Consider the following 27,561-nt stretch of genomic DNA (forward strand, 5'->3'; position numbering starts at 1 on the left):
AGGACGTTCTCCAGCAGATGGCGGTGTTTGTCTTCTATTCTCCCACTTCCCTTGCAGAAGCCGGGGGAAATGCTCGTAAATTGCACCTCAGTTTGGACTCAGCTGATGTTTACTGGTTTACAAGCCAGTTTAGAGTCTGACTCTAAATGTGCGTGACTGCTGTTGCCTGTTAAACGCATTCAACATACCACCAATACAGTTGTTAAGTTTCTATGAAGTCACGTAGCAGCTTTTTGCAGTGAATCTCTTCCTAGACAAATAAAGTTGTGCTTTTGTGACTTTTGGTTCATTAACTGGCTACACAACTAACTAACGTGAATATATTAAAGATAGTAGAAGATATTAAATTCGTTTTGAAATCTTTGAAATGAACAAACAAAATAAATAAATACCTATTGGTATTATGTGCATAAACAGGATTCATATCTCATTTTTTGTTGTTGTTAACAGTTAAAACCTAAGTGCAGGAAAAAAAAAAAAAGTTTTGTTGTTCTGATCTTAGGACCAGTGTTATCATCAGTGTCATACATATTTACAAGCCTGGAAGTGAGACCAACTTCCCTGTCTCCATCAAAGGTCTGCTGGACTAATCAAATCATTTGGCCGGGCTTTCTGCGGTGAAAGATGGAAGAGTAACAGCAACATTGTCATACATGCTATCGAAAGTTTGCCATTGCTTCTGATATAAGAGATATTGACAATGAAATAACTTATGTACGTATGAACAATTAAGGCATTTGTCAAGAATTCCTTAATGTCACATACTTCCTCTGATTGGTTGGTCTATATTTGATGCAGAGGTATTATTTTCCTTGTGTAGGTTGAAACATGCTACATAATAATAGCCCAGTGGAGTTTTACCAGACTCACATTCTGCGAGAGTCTGATTGCACCAGGCTTAATAATTACTTCAACTGAACTGAGTTACGTTTGTGGAACTTTTCCATAGATTTCCCCCCATAGATTTTTCAGTTAATTGTAACTGCGAAGGCATTAATATGAAAAGGACTCGAGTAAGTTTAAATTAAGCTAAATCATACACGTTGACACTGATGACATTGTTGGATTCCCACTTCAGGTGCTGGTACTTCCAAGGTTGTTCTTGGGGGGAAACCAAACAGAATGGTTCACATCTAGATTCACAAACCAGATACAAGTGGAACTGCCCTATCAGAACATTTTATAGTAAAATCTGAGTTTCTGTGAGTGTTTGTGTTGTGATCATTAAGAGTTTTTGCTCTAAAATAGATCTAAAAATTACAGTATCAGAGACAGGCATCTTGTTGTGTTTCCTGACCAGGGTAAAGTGTAAATGACAATTAAAGTCTGTCTAAGCATAACTGTTTGGGACCCTGTGTAAAAAAAAAAAAAAAGAAAAGAAAAGAAACAAATATAATGAATCCCATGATGACCATAACCCATAAACCATAACCTTCATTGAACCTATGAAATCTTTAAAGTGCATTGACAATGCTTCATGTACTACTTCTTACCAACTTTATATCAGATTTTCCATGTTTGGACTCAGGGGAATTGCACAACAGACTGTAAAAAACGTGGATGCCATGACAGCTCCTCAAAAGTGAAATGTGGAGCTCTCCCTGGTGGCTACCTGCAGTATAGAGGATAGGACACACCCACATCATTGTTAATGGATGGGACTTGGGCCAAAGTGAAACACTAAAGTACATGTCAAATACATTTTTATTTTCTGTCATTTTAGACAGTTACTAGATATAATACTGCTCTATATTCAAGTGTCCATCTCTATTCCATTCTGAGAAGTTTCACTTTACTATTTGTTGATATAAAAACAGGATGTGGCATCCAGATATTTGACAGTTGTCATAACAGTTACTGAAACAATCTGCAGGCACATGAGAATAACATCAATATAATACAATTAATCGCTGCTACCCGGTCTCAAAGATCTTTTTTTGTTGTTGTTGTTGTTTGTTTGTTTTTTACTTAAACTTGTGTGGTGCAATTGTAAGTAAATTGTAAAATAAATAAATAAATAAATAAATAAATAAAATAAAATATTTATAAAAATAAGTATTTCTTTGTAACTTGTGGAGGTAGTAGCAGTATAATCCAAAGCTAACTCTAGTGAGTCTAGCAGAAGTGTGGGCAAGTCATCTCATCGTTATCCAGTGTCCATCCATTGTGTTACAGTCCAAAAGTTTGGTTAGTTCCACAATCGAGGAAATTTGAGGAAATGTAGACATGTCATCCATATTTTTCTACAGCCTTACATTTTCCTCCGCCCTTGCTCCTGACCCTTTCAGCTTTGACTTGGGACCTCACGGGGGTCCCGACCCTCAGGTTGAAAACCTCTCCTAGAATGTATAATATATATATATAATGATTCTTCGGAAAGCAATTTGAGTTTTTATTAATTTATTTCGGTTTTATTTTAATCATGGTGTTTAGTGTTTGGGGATCCCTGAGTAGACCCTATCATGACGCTGCGCTCCTCACCACTTAGTAACACTCCCTCTCTGTCTCTCCCTCTTTCTCAGTCTCTGTCGCTCTCTCTCTCTTTCTCGTACCGGCGCCAGCAAGCCAATCAGAGGGCTCGGATTGCCTCCTTCTCGCTCCAGCCGCCGCCACCCCCCCTCCGCTCCCCGCCGCTGCCAGTCCACCAAAAGCGGTCCTCCTCCTCCTCTCCTATCAGAGACACACATTTACACACGCACACATGCATATATACACACACACACACTCACACGTACACACACACATACACACACACACATACACACACACACTCGGTCCAGTCCAAACCCCCAGAAAAACCCTGCTGAATCCTCACACCGTCTGTCAGCATGGGGAGCGCTTGTTTTTCCCGGGACGTTTGTTTGTTTATCCTCCTCATAAATACTTGCAGGGTGATGGGGAATGTCGGACTCGCAGGTAAGAGCTCCCCTTTTCTCTCCGTCTTGCTTTATTGTGAACCATGCGGCTTCATGGTACTTTTCGGGGTGGCTTCACTCTTACCGGTTAAAAGGAGGAAATTATGGAAACGTGAGTGAAAAACTACAAGAAATATTCAGTTTAGATCATTGAAGACTTAAAATATATATTTAGTACAATTAGGCCTCTTAAAACCTAGTAAGGTAATCAAGTTTCTATAATAAAATTAAAATGTACTCAGGGATACATTGCATACGTAACCCCGGTGATCCAAAACTCGTTTGCGTGTTTGCGCACGGTTTTCGCCACGACTGAAATTGCGCGCTGTCATGAAACCTACTTCTTTGCATTTCATTTGGTCATTTAGTAAACCTGTACTTGATCTATCATTCGCCAGAGTCTTGGTAGAACCTCTGCTTTACATCATCAACGTTTTTTTCCTCCATTCACGGCATTTGTGATGCGCAAATGGATTCCGTCTCCCAGACTTCAGTGGAACTTCTGTTTCCTGCGCGCAAAGGTCACTTTCAATCGGAAACCGCAGCTTGATCCCCGGGTTAAGCGCTCGTTTGCTCTGATTCGGAGTGAGAGGGCTGCCTGTTTTCATAATTTACTGTGGTGGAAACGGCGCAAATGATTTACCGAAGGTGGTTTTTAAGAAGCGGAGTCCGCTAGAGAAGCACAGCGCCTCCGGGATCCAGAGGTGGAGGAGGGTGCTTGTGCGTGTGTGTGTGTGTGTGTGTGCGCGCGCGAGTGCGTGCGTGTGTGTGTGTGTGTGTTGAAGTGGGGTGGTGGAGGGCCGTCAAAATCCCAAGAGGAGCAGGCGGGCAGCAGGGGCCCAATATTGACCCTGCAGCAGCAGAAGCTCCACATTGTTCAACCTTCAACCTTTATGAGATGGTCACTGGTCAGTCATTACTAGAGACAGAAAGCCAAAACCAAGAGGTTTATGCAGCACACCCTCTCACAAGTATCACCCAAAACCTTGAACTTGTTGCTGCTTCCTTTCCCTGTCACTTTCGCACACTCCCAATAAAAAACTCTCTTACTTTTTTTTTTTTTTTTTTTTTTTTAACATATTTGTTGTAAATTCTGCTTTATCGTTTATTTACTGCCCGGGCTGGGCAGAGGTCCAAAAAGAGAGCAGGGGTCAAACCGCAGGGTGCCTCCAGCCAGACTGTTTAACATACACATGGGCTATTTATGCTGTGATGGAGGCAGAAGACCAGGGTGATGTAAAGGTCTGCTCAACCACACATTTGAAGTAGGACACAAAACACTTTAAGGTCCTTCTGTGGATCCCCCCCCCCCCATTCTTGTGTCTGTGTGTGCGTGTATACACTGTGTAATGAGCTGGCCTTCTGCCCTTGGATTTAGGCCCAGATGTGACCAGCTCCTCTATCAATAACCTGATCAATTGAAGAGCTGTTTTCTGCGTGTTGTCAGCGGCGGCCCTTGACTTTAGAGCTCTCCCCCGTTGTCACACTGTCATGCAAAAATTATGTGTAATCTATTGGACACATTTGACAAGGGCGTCCTGGGATTGGGTTGATTTAAAGGAGCAAAATTAGTCACATTAAAGCTGCATGAGGCAACTGACATGATTTCATTCATCTCATTTTAAAACTGCTGGAGGAGAAATGTGTTTATGATGTTTCCAATGAATTTTTGGCTTGTGACCCTCAAACTCAAAGCTGTTGTATCTGGCCTGTGAGAAGACATGTGAAATAATGAAATAATAAAAGCAGCGGAGTCAGGGATATCCCGACTTATTGTTCCCAGTGTGAGTCAAGTTCATAGGCTGTTATGGCGTGATGGCACCCACTGGAGTTGGTTTGAAATGCTGAGTTGCAGCTAGTGCCATCTTTTCTGTTAGGAGACAGGACTGTTAGAAAAATATATGGAGAAAAAAACACGTCTGCATAGAAGTTAATGTTTTTTGGAACGGGAGTCAGGTGGAGTCGGAGTCAGGGGAGCCAGCATTTATTGCTCTCTTTTTCACGCAGACGTTTGTTTCGGCTCTGCGACTACCTCTGTCGCCACCTGAACAGTGCAACAAAACGATCCCACGTCATTACAAACCTTTTGCACAGAGTTTCTCATAAAGGTTCAACAGTTAGAAAGGGCTAGGAAAGTGGATAATGTTTTAAGAGCAAATCAAGACTAATATTTTTTTTTGTTCTATTTTATTTGACCAAGGCAAAAAATCTGTCTGAGTAATCTTCTTGTAACTTCTTGTGACTTTGGCGGCCCTAGGAACTAACCATGTTTGATCATTATGTGTCAGTGTGTAAGGGGAATGGAGCTCAAACATACATAATTTTGCCTGACTGAACCTCTAAAAGAAGTTAAACATTGTAAATGTAGTAAGGATGGAGTGTGGGACACTAGGGCTGTGATTGGCCCAAAATGCATTTCTTTGGAATTGTGTCTCAGTGGCGGGAAAGCACAGAAAGTTCTCCTTTGTTCAGCCTCTTACACGCTGTCTCCCCAGATATCTTTTCTATGTTCTGCAGCGAAAGTAACATGGGGCATAGATGCTGGTGCTGGCAAAGCCCCCTACATCAAAGGCTCTATTTAGCCTGGTTGCAGGAGTGTAAACCTAGCTTTGGTGCCATCAGGTTGGCACCTAGTATTATGTGATCTGAACAGCTGTGCAAACAATTCTTGCCACGTGACACGGATTACACACAAACTATGATCTGTGGTCTATTAAAAAGACACTAAAGGTATAAGAGAACAGATGCAGCTTACTTTAGACACAATGCTGGATCGCTGCAGCTGGGAAACCGCTCCATTTCAATCCTACCATTCTGTCCTCTCCACTCAAGCTTTCACAAAATCCTGATACCTCAGAAGTCTCTGGTTCAGTGCCAATGCAGAACTGCTGCTTTCTTTTTTCAGATTTAAATGTCAGTCTGCTATCACTTTTTTTTTGTGAGAGGAGATGAGGCCAGATATCGGTACTGGTTGCAAATCCTAATCTGGTTTACAAAAGCTCCGCATCGGTAGTCATACCTAACATCTTGAGTTTACCAGATCCTCAGGGACTCAGGTCTAATTGGGTATTGATGTTTCATGTTTGTACAGATGCCGACGAGTGTGCAGAGGGTTCAGACGACTGCCACATTGATGCACTCTGCCAGAACACAGCCAAGTCCTTCAACTGCATCTGCAAGCCGGGCTACAAGGGAGATGGCAAGCAGTGCGAGGGTGAGTCCTCTTCCCCTACTTCACCAAACGACTTTGGGTTTATCCGAGTACAGGTGACTGGATGGACCTTGACTGTTTAAAATATGGTTATAAAAACAGGGCAGAGCACATCAGCATATTTTTGCAGTGTGGCCAACAGAGCGGTGGTTGATCTAATCACCCTAACCCTAACCCTAACCCTAACACTAGCCTGTCTATTGAATCAGATTTAAGCGTGATATCACGACAGAAGTCCTCAGCATAGATTGTCTAACAGTGTCTCTCCAGGGAGACACTGATAACATTAGGTTGTACACATTAATCACACCACAAATAGTGGAGTAACAGATGATAATGAGACCTTGAGTAATTGAGATCGGAGAGTTATGGATAATGGGCAGTAACTGGCATCTTAAATTTTGTGGAGGCATGTTTGTTCTCATAGTATCTGACACACCATAAATCCCACCTCTCTCTACTCGCCATGCTGTAGGGAGAAAGATCAGACGCAAGTGTGTGAGTCCATGCAAGGGTTTTTCTCTGGCCCAGAACTTCATTATTCATTCAAACAATCAAGAGCTCTGTGTGCATAGGTTTTGTTTCCATGTCAACAATATCATGACAACACAGCAAAATTGCCGATCGGTATTCACTGTCTGACTGATAATCTCAGACATATGTGCTTTTCTGTCATTGTTGTGGTAAGTTCTGTCTCATGCGTCAGCTTAGGGTAAACAGACATGACAGGGGCAAGCTTCTGCTCCATTTTCTTGGTTACCAGGGCGACAAGCCCGTTTGTGTGCCTGAAACGGAGTGACAGTGGCCTCCATTCAGACCATACTCAGACTGTACATAAATTTGGACAACACCTCTCCACTTCCTTTCATTCCTGGGGATGTGGGTGGCGCCATCTTGCCATCTTGTGAGTTTGGAGCAGTACTATTCAAGAGTGGAACCATATTATCGATGACCCACCCACACTTCCACCAGTTCATGTTTTCGCTAGTGATGTTCCATACCACCGATTTCCTTTATCCGATGTTGAGTAAAATTCAGGTTGGTGTCGCGATACAGAACCGATACCGATACCTTGTGTAAATACACCCTAATGTGTCTGGTAAATCTAAAAAAACAGTGTATTTCAAATCATAGTTTCATAAAGAATACAGGACATTGGGGTAATTTATTTATTTATTTTAAACTCTGAGGTATATTGAGGTGGTGGCCTCATTTACTATATAGCCAAGCTAATACAACAGAAAAGAACAGAGGACACAATCATTCAAAATGCTTTTTGTTTGATTGATACTGCTCTCTGGTCTACCTCCACAAGTTACAAAGAAATGTTGGATTATCCACTGTATTTATTTATTTATTAATGTATATTCTCAGTTGGGCCATATTAAAGCACAGGTGTGAACACACTCAGGATGGATTTAAGGTGCGTTTCAGTGATTCACTGTGTCCTGGGTCACATTAAAGACCACCTACTCAGCAGGGGTGCTCTTGCTTATGCAGAGTTTTGCCTCATTCTTTCAGGACAATGAAATGATAGCGTAAAATTGAGAAGCATCACAAGCGATGTCTGTTCATTATGATCGGAGCTTTGTGCCGCTCTCTAAAATATTTGATGTCAGGACAAGGATCAATAAATACGTAACAACATGTGATTTCAGTGAATGAGAGAGACATCGGAGTTTGTTCAAAAATAAATATCATTTCATCATTTCCATCATATTCATCATACGCACAGATGCTCTGGCACAAACGAAGACCCTAACAGAAAAATAAAGTTCATTGAATTGAGTTGACGATCTGGGCAAAAGAAGCGGGCCTCTGATGTAACAGCCGCTTAGACAGCTGTTTTACAAACCCCCACATGCACACACTCCACACCCTCTGTCCTCCCACAGGTTCTCCTAATTAATGGGGAGGAAGTGGACTAATCGAGGGTGTTAGGGTGAGACGGGGGCAGCACCTGGCTGTGCTCTCACACCTCCACTCACTTCTGCCTCAAAGCACACCACAGCTGGAGCCTTCCAACTGCACAGATATGCTTTCCCCTCTGAATCCTCAGATTTCTTTTCTCCTCGTTCTGCACGCTCCACTGCTTATAACAAAGTAGATTGCCTTTATATTAATGATGTTACAGTGCATTTTGCATTTCTGACATTTAAAGGAAAAATCCTGAGAGCCAGGTTTTGATTTTTGTAGTTTCGGTTGGTTAGAAAGACTACTTTCCCAGAACGCATCTCCAGAGCACTTGGCTAAACTCGTTTTCCAGGCATATACAGGTTTTTACATTTCTATCTTTCTCTTTTATTGATTATAAAAATATTTTTACTGCTTCCAGAAATACTTAGACTTAGATAGACTTTATTGATCCACAAGGGAAATTGCTTGGTCAAAGTAGCTCAGCTGCACATAAAAGAAAAAAAAAAATCAAACACATCAAAAAATTAACAAATAGATGAATACATAAATAATAAAAAAATAATATACAATAAAAATGTAAAAAGACAAACAATAAATTAAACAAAGAATGGAAATGACATGTGCATTTTCACTGTATAGTACACGACTGTACAAGAAAAGGTTCAAATTGGGACAGTGTTACCAAAGCATCTTTCAAACTAGACAAAAATCTACCAACACCCTCTAATGGTATGTCTTAAGTGAGAAAGGGTACAATCAGGTTCATACCAGGGTCAGTCACTCTCCAGCTTTGATCAGATCTGATGGAAACTTGACGCCTGGATGGACGTGCTAATTTCGGCCACATTTCCAGTGCAATGCATTGATGCTATGAAGGATTGTCGCCTCTTTCTGTAGCAGTGAAGCTTAAACAGCAGCACTACGCCAAATGAACTTCCTCGCCCAGTTTCTACAGCAAAAAAAGATGGTGTCTGAGTCCAAGCCGAATGGAGCCGAACGTAGCTGAATATAGTTGACGTCATCTGGAAGTGAGGATACTCACCCGAGCAGATCCGGTGCCTATACCGGCTGGGGACACATGCTGAGGTGTATTTTGATACCAGGTCCTTAAAGCTGGTGTTGGGATTGCCCAGGTCTGCATCTTAAAGTGCATCAAGACAATTTTTTCTTACACAGTTGACTTATTTGTCAATTTGCAAACACATCCAGACCACCTCCAAATGATCGGATCTGATTATGGCTGATTATGGCAATAGCCTGCCTGGCCAATCAAATCGTTTGGGCGTTCATGCATTGATGGACAGAAAGGTCAGTTTAAACATGCCTTACATGTGGAGGTGGTCTAGGTCGCATGTGTCCTTGTTCCTTTGGTAGTGTGAACACCATGGGTCTATACTCAGGGCAGGTTGCTCCTGTGTCAACACTCCTAACACGTGCAGTATTAATTACTGAGTCATGATGGTGTAGTTAAGTTACTCCTGTAGCTCAGATGATGTTGAGCTTTATTTGCATACAGAGTGTGATACTGAGATCAGATCCATGTGTAGTGCAAGATCTGAACACACATACCTAAAGCAGGTTGCTTGCGATCGGGGAGCCTAGATCGAATCATGCTGCAAGGTCTGAACAGACCTTACACCTCAGTAAAAGTAACCAGCATAATGTAGACACTGGTCTGCTGGTCTGCTGGTCTGCTACGTACCAATCCAGTTTTCTACTGCATTTATGTCAGTCCAGAGGGAAACTCGTCCATTTGCAATTAAAAAGAAGATAAAAGGAGTATACAGTTTTTAGCAGGTGTACCAGAGTTCAGAAAAATGGGAAAATTTGTATTATGTGTAATAGTTACAGGACAGGAAAACATTTTGTTTCCTGTTCTTCCTGTTCTCCTGACTTTGTGTTAATTCTGAAAATTGGTAGAGTTTAACCTTCTGTTTCAACTGTAGAGGATGCTGGGCGAGGGCAGTAAACCCTAGGAGCATGACTGAAGATAGTTATACAAGCAAGTGGAACGTCATGGCTCCATCTGTTAATTATAACAGGGTTAGGGTTAGCCCCTGACCCTAATAACATATTTTTAGGATAAAGCAACTTCTGATGTTGATCTTCCTTTCTTCCTTCCTTCCAGCCAGCTGTGTACACTGGTATTTCACAATGATGGTATTTGTTTGGCTGACGGGACCCTTTTGATACCCACGATTATTGACTGCACAAACTGAAATCCCTCTACTCCTTACTGTGTACTGTGCGATTTATTACACTGTGCACGTGGACAATTTGAATGAGGTGTTCTGACTCACGACTGTCCTCTAAGCAGTGTGAGGGTTTGGGCTTTTTGGGTAATATCATCGTCTTTCCCGAAAGTTGCTGTCTGAAGAAGCTTGTCCTGCCAGCCGCTTTTTATCACCTACTGTCTGGTGATGAATTTAAATCAGTGTGTGTTTGTGGAAGATACACTATCATATCCGCTTTAATACAGTTCTACATCCAGCTCAACATGCTTCTCAATATGACCCCCCTTTGTCTCCTGACTGTACGGTCAGAGCTCCGTTGAACTCTCCCCGTGGTGATGAGGTAACAGCTCATGACAGGGACACCAAATGAAGACAGATGGTGGATGGGTGTTGACCCCTGACCCCGGTGATTAGATATGGGCGCTGTAATTGGACAGTTGTGTTTTCCATCAACAGGCATTACTGGCCACTTTGCCGGCCAGCACCATTAGCCGCTTTGCTATTCCTGGAAGCACCTGGAAGAAGCAGAGCCTCTGCGCTCTCTCTCCGCATCCCTCAGGTCCTCTCTGCTTCTCTATTATCAGCATCACTCCATATCAGCAAACAATCCCTCAACAGTCTAGTACAACATGCAGTGGATCTTGAGACACGCAACTGAAGGTTTGTCACTGACTTATTGTTCCCCAGTTTTCAGAAGTGTATTGACCTAGAAATTTATAATCTGTCCACGCTGTTATCTGTTACCCAAGCTGTTGTTTGTCAGCCTACCAAAATTTTCTTGGTCCAGAGCGCTAGTATTTATTCAAAGACCTCCAGATGCACTACTGTACTCCAGACTCTTCCTGTAATAGCAATCGTGTGTTTTTTCTAAATGAATGAGGCAAAACTCCACTGACGCGACCCTGTTGAGTACAGTATAATATAGTATCTTAACCCTTTAAGACATGAACATCTGCCTGCGCATAAAAAAATCTTGTCCATCAGTGAATGTGGTCATCAGACAAAAGTGTGGCTGAACACTGTGAAGTTGCGCTTTCTGGGAAAAAAAACTGCCATTACAGTTATAATGACGCATCGCTGCTGTTGGCTGCAGGTTGGAGAGTGACACAAGACCAAGGAGACCCAGGAAGAGAGAGTTGTTTGGAGGAATTTGTTGGTAAAAACAAAGTTCATTATACCTTTGGAATGTCATGGTCTTCCAGACAAAAGCACAACTTCCCAGTGTTCAGCCACACTTTGAATACTGTCAGTAGCGCAAACCATTATGAATTGTATAATTCAAATACAACGTTCTTTAACGGATCACAGAAGATCTGTTCAGGCTTTAAAGAGTTAATTGTGTTCACACTACCAATGGACTCCCGATACATCCGGTCACATGCAAACCAGAACACCTCTGCACATCGCATATCTCAAAAGTGATCTCAATACAACTTGGGGGTGTTCACACCTGTCTGTTTTGTATCAGATTGCAAAAGTTTCAATCTTGATCGGATCTTGATGCAAGGTCTGAGCATTACATAAATACAGTTATCACACCAAGTCACGATTCAGTTATCTGCTGAGTGGAATGAAATATTTTGCAGCAACACAAAAGAAGTTTTATCCAGAGTGAGCACAGACGAAGCAAAAACAGCTTTCCATGCCCTCTTTATCTTCTTGAAAACAGTGTCCTCATAAAAACACGTAGTAATCTGCGTTCTGAGCAAGTCCGCTTCAGTTCTGGGAAGTGACACCACAGCAAAGAGACCCAAAAGCAACCACGTAAAGCAATTTCGTTTTTCACACTCAAAACAAATTGTAAATGAATTTGGTCAGGCCCAGATTGTAGATTGAAACCATCTGTGTGATGAGAAGTTCAATTAGATATTGGGATTTGGTTCGTTTGGAATCAGCGTCCATGTGAGGCAGCGACATAGAATAAAAGATCTATGGACAAATAGAAAAAACCTATTGTCTCTGTGCTGCTTTTCCACTCTACAAATGCTCATCCTCCTAGGAGCCTGACTACCTGGTTGTTCAACAGGATCACATCCCAGCCACAGAAAAGATTTTCCCCCAGACCGGAGATCATGGGTGTTTCCTTTCTTATCTCCTAGCTTCTGAGTCCCCCCCACCACCATCAGTAGTCACAGGAGTCCTTTTCTCAAGTGAATGCTCCCCTCTGAAATCTGATCGGGTGATCATGAACGCTGCCCTCTCTGTAGACTTTTCCACAAGCCGATACTGCCGGCTTGTTATGGAAAAATGTGAACTTTTATCCCTGTGCTGTCAAATGAAGAGTGTGTGGGAGGAGCTGTGTATCACTCAAGCCTGCTTTACTAACCATGTGTGTGTGTCTGTGTCCGGAACAGTGCCAGAGTTGTCTTCTTGTTTATAGAGAGATCAAGCAAATCTGAAAGGCGCTGTCAATAGTGGAGTATTGTGCACTTGTTTACTGTGCTGAGAGTTAAAAATTCAAAGGATTATGATAAGATGAATCTCTGGAAATCAAAGAGACTTTGCTGTGTTTTCAGAGTTCAGGGCAGACAGAGCTTTGGGAGATTAGCAATGGCATTCCTGCTGCAGAAAAAAAAAATAACATCTTATCAACAATATGAAATGTCAAGTCTTTAAATCTCAAACTGTCTGTCTGAAATGCAGGTTATTTTTCCTTATTTCAATGGCATGTGTGCTTGAAGGAACAGAAGGTAATGGGATTATTTTTAAATGTCAAATAGCCTCAAAATAGTTCTTATCGTGATTATTCCTTGTGAAAAAGGGTGACTCAGCTCCCGCTTGGAGCTTGCATTAACAACCAACCTGGGAAATCCAGTGGCCAGCTTTAAATACCTGTGTTCATACCTGCCGTTAAAATGCATCCACACATGTGCCCCCAAACAGCACTTGATTGACATCATCATTTGGAGAGCATAAAGTAGCATACAGCTGATATGGCTAATGAATCACTACCGCTGTATCAGAACTAAGAACAGTCTAAGTCTAACTAATAATCAATGAACAGACATCACTTGCAGTGCTTTCTCATTTCCAGGTTGATCATTCATAATGGTGCTTGTGTGTTGTTTTTTTCCATTGAATGAGTCAAAACTGTGCTTACTCAAAAGCACCCCTGTTGAGCAGTGTGACCCAGGATACGTTGTGTGTTCACACTGCCAAAGGAATGTGGTCAAATGTGTATGGTCTGAGATCAGATGCGCTCAAATGAATCTTCAATGCGTCCTGGGTGTGTTCACACCTGTGCTTTCAGTGGGCCACTTGCGATTGGATTGCCCAGGACGGATGTTAATTTAAGGTATGAATGGGGGCCTCAGTTATAGGTTCAGTGGGCTGTTAACAAGCACATTTCTTTCATTGTGTTCATGTCCGAGAAATGAGTGATCTGGCTGGTTGCCACAGAGCTGTCAGTGGCCTGCAAAAAAGCCCCCTGTGTTTACTCAGCAATTGTCACCTACAGGCTAATTGATTGGTCTTCATCACGACAGCCCATTGCTCTGAAATGAAGGGTTTGTATTTTTACACAAAAGACTCAGCCATCCCTATTCTCACAAACACTTTGTGATCTTTGTAATTGTTTCGGTCGGCTCAAGATTTTAACTGTATGTCAAAACAGCCAGTTAAGTAAGAAGAAGGCAGAAGAAAATGTCACAGTAAATATTGTTAATTTGTTGTATTAATCAGCTCACAATACCCAGTTACCATACCCTGTTGAGAACCTTTATTCTACACACCAATCAGGCATAGCATTATGACCAAATTCCTAATATTGTGTTGGTCTCCCTTGTGCCTTACTAAATAGACTCATCAGAGAATGTACATGGGTCTTCTGAGGGTGTCCTGTGGTGTCTGCTAACAGAATGTTGTTAGTGGGGGTCTTTGGGTCCTATGAGTTGAGGGGAGGGGCCTTTGTTGATCCCCATCTTACAGATGCTTGGTCAGTTTGGGATCTTGTGCATTTGGAGGCCAGGTCAACACCTTGTGCTGATCTTCATGTTTTTTTAGTTGTTCCTAAAGAGTTTTTGTGAGTGTGTCTGTGTCAGGCTGCATCTGGCTGGGGATGGCTGCTGCCATCAAGGAGTGTCATTGCTATTGGTGGGGGTGTCTGGTCTGGTCTAGGTGGGTGGTACATGTCTAATATCACTTTCCACTTTCACATTGAAAATAGTGGATGGACACGGGATATTCAGACCTGGGTTGACCCGCCTTTGGTGTGCATTCACATACTTTCCTGTTTCAGACCTCCCGCTGTGAGAGCTGCGTGTCTGTTTTTTCCTCCCTCTCATACATCATACATCGACAACGTCATCATTACACATTTGAGTGCACTACACTGTGAATTAAACAATGGACAGCATGATGCGTCCCATGTGGCCCCTGCTCATCATGTTGTATATCAGGAGGTGCGTTTTTTAGTGTTTTCATTTTGTTGATGACCTGCCGATTTGACCAGTCAAACCCAGGCTCTTTCAAATGGCCGCTGATAGTCGAATAAATCACTGTCCTCCACAGTGGCCGATATCTGCCGCCAAATCTCCTCTTCTCATTGGATGCAGGGCAGCTCATGGATCTCAAGGTCTTGCCAGTGCACTGCCATGATCAATAAAAAAAGTGCGCCATATCACTATACTGGCTGTATATAAACACAATCGCACATACATTCCCTGATCGGTGCAATTTCCAGAACATGACGTAGGGCTAATTGACCTATGCACTTCCATTAACGATTGTGTAATGATCATGGCTTGCTTGATTGAAAAAAGTAGACAAAAACTCTGCCCTTCAGAGATCAGTCTTGGGGAGACCTACAGGAAGACGGATCTTATGGGAGTAGACCAAAACAAAGCTCTGTTTTTGAGCAGCTCAAAAACAGAGCAGGTACATTAGCAGGTTGACGTGGGATGCCTGTTCACACTGAAGTCGAGCCGATAAAATCCCGGGTGGATTGCTGAGTCATTTGACCCAGGTCAAAATGCTGGGTTGACCCTTTCACACTGCACGAAAAACCCAGGTCGACCCATGTTGACCTGAGTTTTTCGTAACATCCACTTTGTGACATCCACATGAATGCCAGGTCCAGAAGTTTCCGAGCAGAACATTGAACTGTCACAAGATGGTTAATGTTAGTTACTTCTCTTGTCAATCGGTTTTAATGTTGTGGCGGATCAGTGTATACAGCACATGGATAACCAACAGCAAACTAGGCAGGATTGGTCAAAATGTTTTGACTTACTGGTCAACAAATCAGTGTTCCGTGACTGTGAGTACCTTATTGACCTTTGTGCTTGAGTTTCAAAATGGGTTTGAGTACGTAGTAGTTTAGATTTTATCCAACAAAGTTTGTTCAATGTTTTTTAGTCGCTAGGCAGTGGCCTGGTGGTTAGGGAAGTAGTTTCAGGACCATGAGATTTCATCCCCTCTATGTCCACGGCTGAGGTGCCTCGAGCAAGCACCTAATAAACAAAAAACAAAAACCCAAACTGCTCTCAAGGTGCCTTGCACGACTCTCCGCTGCCGTAAGTGTGCTCACTTGGATTCATATTTACTTGGAAAACAAACCTGATTTGATTAGATTACAGTATTTTGTTTCATTTGAATGTCACATATCCTTTCCCTAAGCTTCAGTGTGTTGCCCTGCCTAACTTTTCATGTGTTTTTCTTCGCATTGACTGGAAAGAATGACCTTCCAAGGTTGAGACTCAATTCTTCCCGCTGCTCTTCCCTCACTGTGCACCGCAGTGACGAACACCTGACCTGCTTTACAGAGGCAGAGACAGAGAAAGGGCATCTCATGGGAAGAATGGATGGCAAGGGAGGCGGCGCAGGTGGGAGGGCGAGAGGGAGAAGCGGCAGACAATTACTAGGCCATTGTCTGCCTGGCGTCTGCACCTCCGTCATCAGTCAGCCGCTCTCCTCACTGGCTACCTACAGACACAGAGGCATAACTCAGTTCACACTCGCAGAAATGCTTCCCACCCAGCACAGATTCCTTCCGTGCACCTCCCTCCCTCTCCTGTCTCTGTCTGCCTCTTCAATGCTCGCACTCAGTGGAGCAGGTCACAGTCTCAGGTTTATATATATAGATATAGTTACCTCATAGCAGCATCTCCAGCATGGTTTCCTTCTTTTTGGTGGATGAGGACTGGTAGTGCTGAGTGGATAAGTCACAAAGGGAATGTTCATACTCTCTGCTAATCGTTGCTGACTTGCAGTCCATGCTGTAGACATGTTCAGGGCTTTGGGTATGACCAGAGATTCTTATAAGACATTTTTTTTCCAAGACATACACACTAAATGTTAGAGATTCAAACCCATGTGAAAAAAAAAGCCATCAAAACGAGTGGCTTTGCCTTGATAACCAGGCAGCTGCTTTGCGGCTTGTTCTTAAATCGCAGCCGGCCACACTCTTAGCCACAGTAATGGAATGTGACATGCTCTGGTTTAAAAAAATAAAAATATTTAGATTGTTTCTGGTCTGGTTCTGTCATCCAGGCTTATGAATAAGCACATATGGTTGTTATTTGGACATGATTGAGTGGAAATGATTGCTGAAGCCTGTTAACTCCTTTTATCTGCGCTCAGAGATTCATTAAAGACTTCTGTTTCTTCTGCGCCTTTGTTAATATGTTTTAATGTGGCCGTCAGTCAGACGTCAACCACAGTCATCCGCCGTGTAATGTAGTCACTTGATCGGACGCAGATGTTTGGGCGGCCACACTTTACATGCACGCTTGCTGGGCCTTTGCTGTAATTCATCCGTGACTCTCTGATTTTTTTTCTCACAAGTGGGAAGTATAACTTTAAACCTAGTTGACATACCTAGAACCTTAAACCAGAGGCAGTTCGGAAACAAGACAGAGAAGCTCCTGTGACACTTCCTGTCTGTGTCACATTGGTTTCACCGCTGCCCCTGGTTCTGTGTCTTGAGTCATTCTAACAGAAGTAAACATATTTTCACAAGTGTTTTGACCAATAGTTGCCAAATTATTTTTATATGTTACGAAAGTCTGAAATACCAAAAAACATTGCAGCCGCCCCGAAATGTGGGCTTGTGTTTTTCCTTAACAATTTCTACATTAACATTCATGTATCTTCCTTGAAACTGGTGTGGTCTTGTTATTACTCTAGTGGTTAAACTTATTGAATGTTCATAGTGTGTGATAGAATTTGCTTTGTAGTATAATCATTTGTCTAAGGTATTATTCCCAACTGACTCAAAAGCGGTTTATGCCGCAGGACATAGACTGCATAACCTACGTATGTAGCCTACGCCAGTGTGAGATATTTATACTTGTGCACTCATCAGTCTGTCTCGGTCTGTAACAATACCACCCAAACGCTAGTTGGCGCTGAGTCTTTTCTGCCAGTGGGGTTCACTTTTGTTTCTGCATCCTACTTCACCATAATTTCACCAAAATATCCAAATATCAGTTATATAGATGTTTATATCTCTGAGCCTTTATTGATCCAAAACAATCAATTCAAAAAGTTTGAAAGTGGGAAATACAAAAGGTGCTAGCCCAGGCTATCGCATCGGTGTCTGTGTATGGTCTGGGCTGTACCTACGCCACAGTAGCTACGCCAGCAACCGGTATATCAGTCTTAAGTTACCTGGTCACTGTTCACCAACAGTTACCAATCAGTGGTTTTCTGACAACCTACAGTTATGGTCTTGAGTCTTGAATTCAAGCACTTAACAGTCACAATCAGTGCATTTACATGCACTATGCAGTTAAAAGTCTGATTAAACGTATACATGCCGGAGAAAAACGATTTCTGGGTGTCTTAATCAGATAAGGAGAATTCTGATTTTAGTCGGAGTAACGTGTTTACATTACTTAAGTTGTCCAGTTAAAGTCAGATTAAGGCAAGTCTTGTTCAAGAACAGCTCGACATGTGGCATGTACTGGGAATCAAACCACTAACTCTCTAGTTTGTGTACAAACCTACCTACTCAGCCTCACCTGACCTGGGACGGCCAAAATTACCATTATACATAACGTCCCCTGTCATATGCTGCCTTTGTACGGAGTCGTATTTGCCCTGTCCACAAGAAAAGCAAACATGAAGGCCCCCTCTTGTGGCATTAAACCTAGTAAGTGGAAAATTTTAAGGTCTGAGTCAACGAGTTGTTTGCAGTCTGATGCTTCCACTTGAAAACCAACCATGTATTCAGCTTCCCACATCGTAATTGCAATCTCAGGATTTACTTTTGAAGGCAGCAACAATCGCAAGCCCAACTTGGGCAATAAACCATGCGTACTGTAGCTGGTTATCACGGAAGGCATTTTGATTTATTGTTGCCACAAAAACTGACACAACCATGTTCAAATTTTGTTTTCAGTGATAATGACAAGAGTCCATATGAACACCTCTTGTGGTATTCACCACCTTGAAACAGGAATTTTCAGGAACAGGAACATTTTCAGAAATGGTGAAAGTAGATGATGAAGTCATACTGTATATTTGAACTACATCGATCAGCAATAACATTATGACCACCCTCCTAACATTGTGTAGGTTTTCCTTGTTCCTCCAAAACAGTTGTGACTCACCAGAGAATGGACAGAGGGTGTCCTGTGGTGTCTGGCAACAGGATGTTGTGTTGGCTTTTGAGTCTTGTGGGTTGAGGGGAGGGGCCATCTAGTGAATTTAGAGGCCAGGTCAGCACCTTGTGCTGTTCCATCATGTTTTTTTGAGTTGTGCCTAAACTGTTTTTGTGTGTGTCTGTGTCAGGCTGCATCCTTCTAGGGATGGCTGCTGCTATCAAGGATGCTAAGAGGTGGGAGTGACGTGTCTGGTCCAAGCGGGTGGTACATGTCAAACACGAATCGTCACAATTTTATAATGTATCTGAAGAAAATATTGATAGATCCTTCCCTAACGTCTTTCCAATTGACTTGGTGTCCTGCTTCTAGCCTTATAATTAGTATAAGTGCACTATTAATATCTTCTATGGCTCTATCTTGATCTCCACTCACTCCTGAGACCAATGTCTGGTTCTTTAGTCGCTGAATGCAGCAAGTTTTGTCGCTGTAATAGCTGTTTGCTAGTATGCGTTGGGGTTAATCAGTTCAGTCCTGCTGAAAAAGACTGGAAGAAGGTTTGATTGAAATTGTGAGACTGAATTATCGAGTTAAAATACTGTAAAACCAGAACTATGAGCAATCAAAGGCTAAAGACCTTGGTAAAGCCTTAATGCTAGATAATAATTTTGTTTGTGTGAGTTAACAATGCCAATTTAGTGAAGTTGTAAAGGACCAGTGTGGGGATGTTGCACATTTTATGGTGCTAATTGAAATCGTGTATACTTGCTCATCATCCTGGCACCCTTCTCCCAAGCAGCATCACTCTGCTTTCTACTTGTTTACTGTTGTTCTTATCCAGCATCATGAGGATAATGCTTCCCTCATCAAAGCGCAGCTGGTAGTACCACTTACTGGAAATGAATCTGGTGTCGTTTTAAAGTGCACAAGAAACATACGCGACAATTTGGGTTGCTTGGGCTTCCCTTAAAATGTTATTTTCACCTCGCATATCAGTAAATACAGTAGGTTATATAAACATCCTATTGCAATTGCAGTATCCATTCCTTATTTAGCACATTGCATCATTACTTTAAGGGAAAAAAAACTGCATTGGTAGTGCTTTAACAGGGAAAAAAAATATCAAATTTAGCTCAAGTAAACCTTCAGTCACCCTGCACTAAGTGAAAATGATATCTCTGGCTCTTCTGGGGGTGGAGGTGGGGGGGCGTACATCAGAGAAGGCGCCTAATTCACTTGATGAGACACGCCGCATAAACACTTCTCTGTCAATTAGAAAGTGCTCACATGCGAGCGGAAGCAGCAGCCGGTTCGAAGCTGTCGGAGCACCGCTGTCAGATGTCAACAACAGCTCAGGGGCAGGAAGTAGCACCGTTTGGGGCCAAGTGGACCCAGTGACGCGCCTCGCTCTTCCTCCCACGAACCTCTCCTGACTCCCTCTATCCCCTCTGTCACTGAAACACAGGCATGCATGCTCGCTAGTCGCTACTCGTGTGTATGGCCCATCATTCTTTGTTTCCCCATCTTTGACATTTTACTTTCAGACTAACTACATATCTGAATCAACTTTATTAGAGTATTAACAGCCGCACAAAAAAACTGTATATACAGGGAATTTACAGAGTACATACAAATAATTCACATTGTTTAAGCTGTATATAGAAATAATATGTTGGGCATAGGGGGAGTAGTGGTGTTGTGGGTCAGAGAAGCAGCTTGGGGCTGAAGAGTCGGAGGTTCGCATTCTCCCATATCTGTGATGAGTGGACACACTACTGTGTGAACCATAGACTGTATATAAATATGGACAACACGTCCCCACTTCCTTGCATTGCAGAAAAATTATGCTATTTTCCTGTCCGAAAATAGCTCTGCTCTACCTCTACAGGCTCTACAGGACCTTCACAGAGCGGTTGGAATGGCAACTGGTAGTTATCACAACGTCCCATCCTGTTTCTATAGCATCAAATAACTAACCAAATGAAACGTTTCCAAAAAATCAACACTTGAGTTAAAATGACAGAAACCTTTCACTAACATGGAAGGGGGTGGAGCTTATGACCTATGCTGCAGCTAGCCACCAGGGGGAGTTCTACTTTTTCTGGCTTCACTTTTGAGGAGCTGTTCTGTTCCTTATCTTTATACAGTCTGTGTGAACCAAAGAATGGATCAGATACAGAAAACTCATTTCCCCATGTGGGAACAATATAGCATAAATTATTATTATTATAAAAGCTAAGCCAAACGCTAAGCCACTGAGGCGTTACCGCACTGGAACTGTAATTGACACGCTTATCCTTACATGAATAAAACACAAAAACAAACATTGATGACTAAGGTTGTGTCCATTTAATAATACTGATTTTTACTACTGTTTCTGTGAACATGAATAGTACTGCACAATATATCCAATGTGGAAGGATTCAAGGATTGTCTTATCTTATATATAATGTCATTCTTAGTGTGTCTTGCACTCTTGTTCGTATGCTTTTTTGTATGCTCCAAACCACATTGTGATTTATGTGTACAGGACGGGTTTGAAGGCTGCGGTATCGCACTAGTTCCTGTGGCAGACCATACTTCCTCACTTATAGAGTTGTCACCCACGTCAGGGTCTCGGGAAATACACTGTTGGCGTAAATATTTGACTTTGACAACCTTTATATGAAATAGTATTTTTTAGGCGGTGTGTGTATTTATTATTATATTATGTAATGCACCATGCTGTATGAGAAGAAAATTTGATCATCAGCACTAAGTGAAGCAACAAAGTGACTTTGACATCATCATTATTATTATTATCCGTTACTTGTTGCCAGATGTTCTTCCTCCTGTTCTGTTTTGCTCTATTGTCTCATTGGGGTTGGGGTTCTTGGAACCTAAAATTTTATAAAAACAAATGACAAAATGTGCATCTGGAAGCTGGGTCAGAGTTTAAAGGAAGCAAAGATAAAATCTAGTGTGATAAATAGTGAAGGGCTGTAATATGGGAGTTTAAATCATACTAGGGAGTTGTGCCAGGATTTCTCAGCTAGACTTGTCACAATTACTACATAATTGCTTGATCGCTATCATCTGAGCTGACCGCATCCATAAAAAACTGTCCAAACACAACTGTGACATCTCCGAAAGATATTGTTTCACACCATCTGAGGTTTGACTGGCTTACTTTTAATGAAGTCATACTTTTTCTGCTATGATTGGTGGGCAGAAGTGTCTTAATGCCTAGTATTGGGGATGGTATTAAGCTAAAATGAAGCCATTGACAGTTAAATTGTGAAACAACTATATTGAATAACATTAATAATAAACTAAATTTACTGTGTTTTTGCTTTATTTAAAATCCGTGCCTCATAATACCTTATGAAACCATATATACACTAATTGCAGTGCTAAAAATCAATGGATAGGTCACAGATGTCTTCAGTCTTTAGATGTCATGGTGGGTGTGACTCCCAAGTCTTTACTGCCACTTTATCACACACACACTAACACTAGACTTACGGTTCTACATCACATAAATTAAGATCTGATCTGGCCGATCTGATCATGTAAAGACAGGTACGAATGTCTTCAGGAGGCACTAAGATCGCATTTGAGAGATCCAACTCCTGACCACATTTGGAGGTGATCTGGGTCACACGTCCACATGTGTCCGCATTCCTTTCATTAGGGTGAACACATGCGTCCTGGGTCACATTAACTATCACTTGTGCTCAAAGGGGGTGCTCCTGCCTCAAATAGAGTTCCCAAGTACGAAGTACAGTTCCAATCTGAGTTTTCTTCAGGTAACGTCATGGCAGAGATCAGTAAATAATAAGTTAACATGTGAAGCCTAAGTCATGATGCACACACATAAAATATAAAAAAGTTGATAATAATGTATATTCATAAATAGCACTAGGTCGAGTTGAATATAGAACACATATAGTAGGTAGGGGGTCTCTACTTCATCTCATCAGTTTGGGGTCCTTGGCCTGAAAGACCTTTGCATTCGAGATAGTAGCTGTTAAAATGTTTTACTGTTTTGCATACAGAGCGCAAAATTGAGATTGTATCTGGAGACAGATGTTAATGCCAGGTCTGAACAGACGTACCAAAAGCTGGTCACTCGGGACTGCATAACCCAGATCTGATCTTAATACAAGATCTGAACAGGCCTATAGACAGCCGAATCTGAAACGCGTTCCCTTGTCCCCGCCTCAAAGTAATGCCGTGACACACCAAGTCGACGATCGGCTGCTTGTCTGTGTTGAGCCATCGCTCAGGGTCTCTGGCTCTTGTTTTGGCAGTGTGCCCTGCCATGTTGGCTCTTTCCAGACCCCTTTCAGTGTCTTTTTAGGCGATTCCGCCTGGGAAATAGACCGCCGAATAAGTCAGTCAGAGAGACCACCTCTGATTGACTGTTCAGCGTAGCAAACCAGTGCATGCGAAGAGAAACGGAAATAACTAAAGTAAACAAAACAACAAAGTTCAATGGGCATCCGCAGACGGCTCTTCTCGTTTTTCATGTAAACATTCAAATACACAATATTCTAAAAACCACATGGCCATCAACAAGGATTAAACCGCCTGATATGCGTGATTCAGGAGAGGACAGCTCACGGAAACACGAGCTTCCTAGCCTTTTTTTTTTTTTTTTTTGCATTTTTGCAGTGTGTCCACAGTCGGCAGTTCTTCTATGTTTTGTGCCTTTACATGTCCAGATTATTTATGTAAGTTGTGCTCCTCCTGGGTTTGTTTGAATGTAGTCTCAGTCTGACTACATTCAGCCATTTAAGCACCTGCATCTTTTCATTCATCCACAGTTGCGAGACCTTTCTTTCTAGTAGTTACCCCCTCCCTTCCTTCCTGACAGATGAAAAGCAGAGTGTGTAGGAGGTACCACATCCATACCACGCCATCAGATTTGGCAGTTCAGCAAAGTGTCCAAACAACCTTTCCCCAAACAGTCACCCATTCAAAAGCTCAACATAATTGGTTGCAAATGGCTTTTAGGATGAGCTAGTGATGGATGTGAGGAGTTTATATACACAAAGCCCGTGCTATTTAAAGCAGAATTCCACCGAGATTGATTATTTTTTCTTATTTTTCTTTTGGCATTTGTTATGTATTCCTCTCTTCAAAGTGAACTCTCAGTTTTTGCACACATGCATCTCTATTAAAGCCATTTGCTCCTTTTTGAGCTTTTGAACAAAGCTCTGGTTGCTACACTGAATGCATTGGGGTGATATTAACGCTGCAGTGGTCCTTGAAGTTGGTTCCTTTGTCAGAGATCAGACAAACAGAATTAAAAAGCGCTCGTGTGTGTGTGTTGGCCTGCATAATTGTCTTCCGGTAAACATGCCTGTGGTCCTGCATGGTGCAGAGTATGGCATTGATTTGGCTTTTGCCATGATGGTTTCTAACCAAGTGAAACCTCTCAGATCAGGATCTTTTCATGTTTATGTTTGGGCTCTTCAAAGTGATCTCCCTTGAGCCAAAGTCGCAGTGTTAATTGCGTGAAAGAAAGTGCTTTGTGGATAGAGGATCGCTGTGAACAGTGTGGTGTCTTGTTTTGTAGGTTTGGGAACTGTGTATTAATTTGTAAAACCTGTCTCTTTGGCATATTCATTGGTGTTGTGCATTTTAATGTGTTGATTCCTGTGCAATCTGTACATCTGTTTTTCTTGAGTTATTGTAGTCACATCCGCTAGGCAAATGTAGGGATATTCCTCGCTTTGTGCCTTCATTGAAATCAGATTAAGCTGTCAGACTGTTAGAAAAGGACAGGCATACAGACAGGCTTGCAGATAAACAAGCAGGTGTGTAAATGACTTCTGACAAATCAGCCGTGGCATAGAACGAAATGAGAGGCGGCACCGACGGAAAGAGTTTAGGGTGCAAGAAGAGAATGAAGGGTGAGACGTCGCACACAGGATGGACAGATTGTAGAATTAAATGCCACAAGCTCTGTTCATCAAACTCACTTCCTACGTTGCACAGGGAAGACATGGAGAGAACCCAGAACTCTGCGGAACCGAAGAATGCCTGTGTCCAAGAATCTAGTACATTGTACCTGCACTCTGTCATCCTTAATACAGAAGGAGAAGGAGGATGTGGGCCAGGGTCTTCGTTACTGAATGGTGGATCTCAAACTGTTCACACAGAGGGGGAGGACTGTTTGTATAAGTGGCTCCACATGGCAACCGCTTGCAAGCGGCTCCTGCGAAAACTTATGCTGGCTCAGCGTGGAGGTGATGAATAAAAGCTCTACTTCCTCAGCCCGACCAAGCAACTGCCCCCTCCATGAGTTGTTATGCCGCAGATGATGGAAGATGTAGGATTGCACATCTTTAATAGGATGTGAAAGTATGTGGTCCCCGTTCAGACTTTGTTATTTCAACTCATCCTGAATAATCAAATCATAAGCGGCTAGCTTAAAGTACGGGTGTGAACACACCCAGGACACATTTGAATGATCTGATCATGTGGACCACATTTGGAGATGTTTTCTAGCAGTGTTGTTTTTTGTCAACGATGGCGATGACAAAATTATTTCATTGATGCCCCTTTTTATTGTGACAATAACGTGACAATGGCGAGCTAAACATGCCTCTTTGATGACTGAAACGTGATGAGACATGTGTGTGTGAGTTTTCATTGACGAGGCGAAACTGGACGTAATTGTTAGTGGGTGGTCTGTCAGACGTTCAAAATGCATGACATTTCTGCCTATTGTGTGTGTAATCAGACTGTCAAAAGCTAAAAAGTATCAGCAATGCTGGTCTTTGTGCTTGCAGCTCACATTCTGCACAACACGGCAGCTGCCGGTCACTAGTCACAGACACGGAATTGAGTTTATTATTTCATTGTTGCTCAACTGTCAGACAATTGGCTTGTGATAATTTTCATAGTAAGCTTAAAGTTTTTCACATGACTCCTGGCACAAATGGGCTTTTAACATCAGGCTAAAGTTAGTTTGGTGGTTATATGTGTAGAACATGCAGGGATTTTTGTTTAGGGAAGTATACTATATATATATATATATTGTCATATTGACCCATATGGAGGAATATGTAGCATTCTGACCCGTTGCTGTTCTCCATGTGTCTAAATGAACAGCACACTTCTATAGCTAATGTAACGTAAGCAGCATGTTCAGCCATGTTTACATTCAGTGACGGTCCGTCTGGTCTGGCAGACGAGGTCAAGTTGAGCGTATGTGCTCATCCATTGCTCATATTTTGGGCATGTGGATATTCATTTCATTTTAGTAAATTCTCAGAAGTCAGTCAAATTGCCAAAGTAAGATTGTTTTTGTTCTTGGCTTTTTTTTTTCTTTTTTTTTTTTTGGAGTAATGAACATTGATTCCACTGTTACCACGTTATCTTGATGTAATGCATAACCCTTAGTAGATCAGAAAGTATTCACACATGGTATGTCTGAAACCATTATTGGTGAAAATAGACGATCTTCAAGCTCACAATGTGTTGTGATGTGTTGGTCTTCAGCAGGGGGTCCGTGGAGGCATTGCAAGGCAGTCACAAAATATTTGGTTGATGAGACATTTTATGTATAGTATATATATATTAAATTTCACATTTAAACACACATTAACATGAATCCAACATATTTTGATAAAGGGATAAGGGATAGCTTAATATTGAATGCTGAATGATAATAATAATGTCTGTGAAGGTTCTCAGTCATCCAGGTCATGGTAATCCAAAAGGTGTTGAATAAATGACTTTTAGACTTTTAGATGTTTCGGCACTCATCCGAGAAAAGCAGAACTGAAGAAGCTACTCGAATGAGTGGCGAGACCTCTTCCAGAAATTCTACAAGTCCAGTTGCTTTTATTCAACGCCTTTTGGGTGATAATAATAATGTATATTTATGAATAGCACTAGGTCAAATTTAACACAGAACCCGTATAGTAGGTAGGGGGTACGTACTTAATCCCTCCAACAGTCTGTTGGTCCTTGGCCTGAAAAATGTTGAAGACCACTGCAGTAGGGTATCAGATCATGAAAAAAACCCAAGTTGACATATGGAGATAAAAGGTTTCTGCCCAACAGCAATGAAGTACAGTACACGGCAGCATTTGCATCAATAGGAAAGTCTAGACTACAGCTATCAATCTGGTAGGAATCCGGTTACTATACAGAGGTGTTAAAGTTTACTGTTGTTTTATGAATTGCAACACTTGGCACTTGACCTGTCAGACTTAATTCCAAATCCCAATACTTATTGACATAAATTATTTTTTTATTAACTAGACTAATATTTTCTCTCTTTCCTTTTTTTACTGACTTTTTTTTACTTGACGAAAAACTTTTTGAGTTTTCGTACACTAAAACTAGATTAAAACCATCACATATAATAGTGATTACAATGTAACTAAAATTAAAAAGCATTTTCATCCAAAAGACTAAGACTAAATCTACAATGGCTGTTTTCTAGCTATATATTTCAGAATAAGCTGTGAAACCTCTCTGAAAGCACACAAATTAAAGTATTATTATATAAAATGCACCCCAGACCATCTCCAAATGCACCCTCAATGTGTCCTGGGTGTGTTCACACTGTATTTATAATAAATGACAACTTAACATGAGTGAGAGAGTCTTTTCAGTGCCCCATGTCATGATCAGATCTCAAGTGCTGGCCGAGAGTGTGTGGAGATGCATTTTAATGCCAGGTGTGAATGCAGGTACTTAAAGTTGGCCGCTTGGGATTTGATTACTCAATGTAAAAC

The 27,561-nt window shown here is 41.8% G+C and overlaps 1 protein-coding gene across 2 annotated transcripts in view; it reads left to right on the forward strand.

Moving 5' to 3' along the window:
• Positions 1 to 2,690: 2,690 nt before the first annotated feature.
• scube1 (signal peptide, CUB domain, EGF-like 1) overlaps positions 2,691 to 27,561 on the forward strand; it is a 110,347-nt gene continuing 85,476 nt past the window's right edge. For both annotated transcript variants that reach the window (XM_047575473.1, XM_047575474.1), the window contains exons 1-2: positions 2,691 to 2,916; positions 6,007 to 6,129. In XM_047575473.1, coding sequence (XP_047431429.1) covers positions 2,829 to 2,916; positions 6,007 to 6,129 — 211 coding nt within the window. In that variant the 5' untranslated portion in view covers positions 2,691 to 2,828. The remainder of the gene's footprint in view (positions 2,917 to 6,006; positions 6,130 to 27,561) is intronic.

The sequence above is a fragment of the Mugil cephalus genome, chromosome 22, assembly GCF_022458985.1.
Source record: "Mugil cephalus isolate CIBA_MC_2020 chromosome 22, CIBA_Mcephalus_1.1, whole genome shotgun sequence".
Classification (NCBI taxonomy): Eukaryota; Metazoa; Chordata; class Actinopteri; order Mugiliformes; family Mugilidae; genus Mugil; species Mugil cephalus.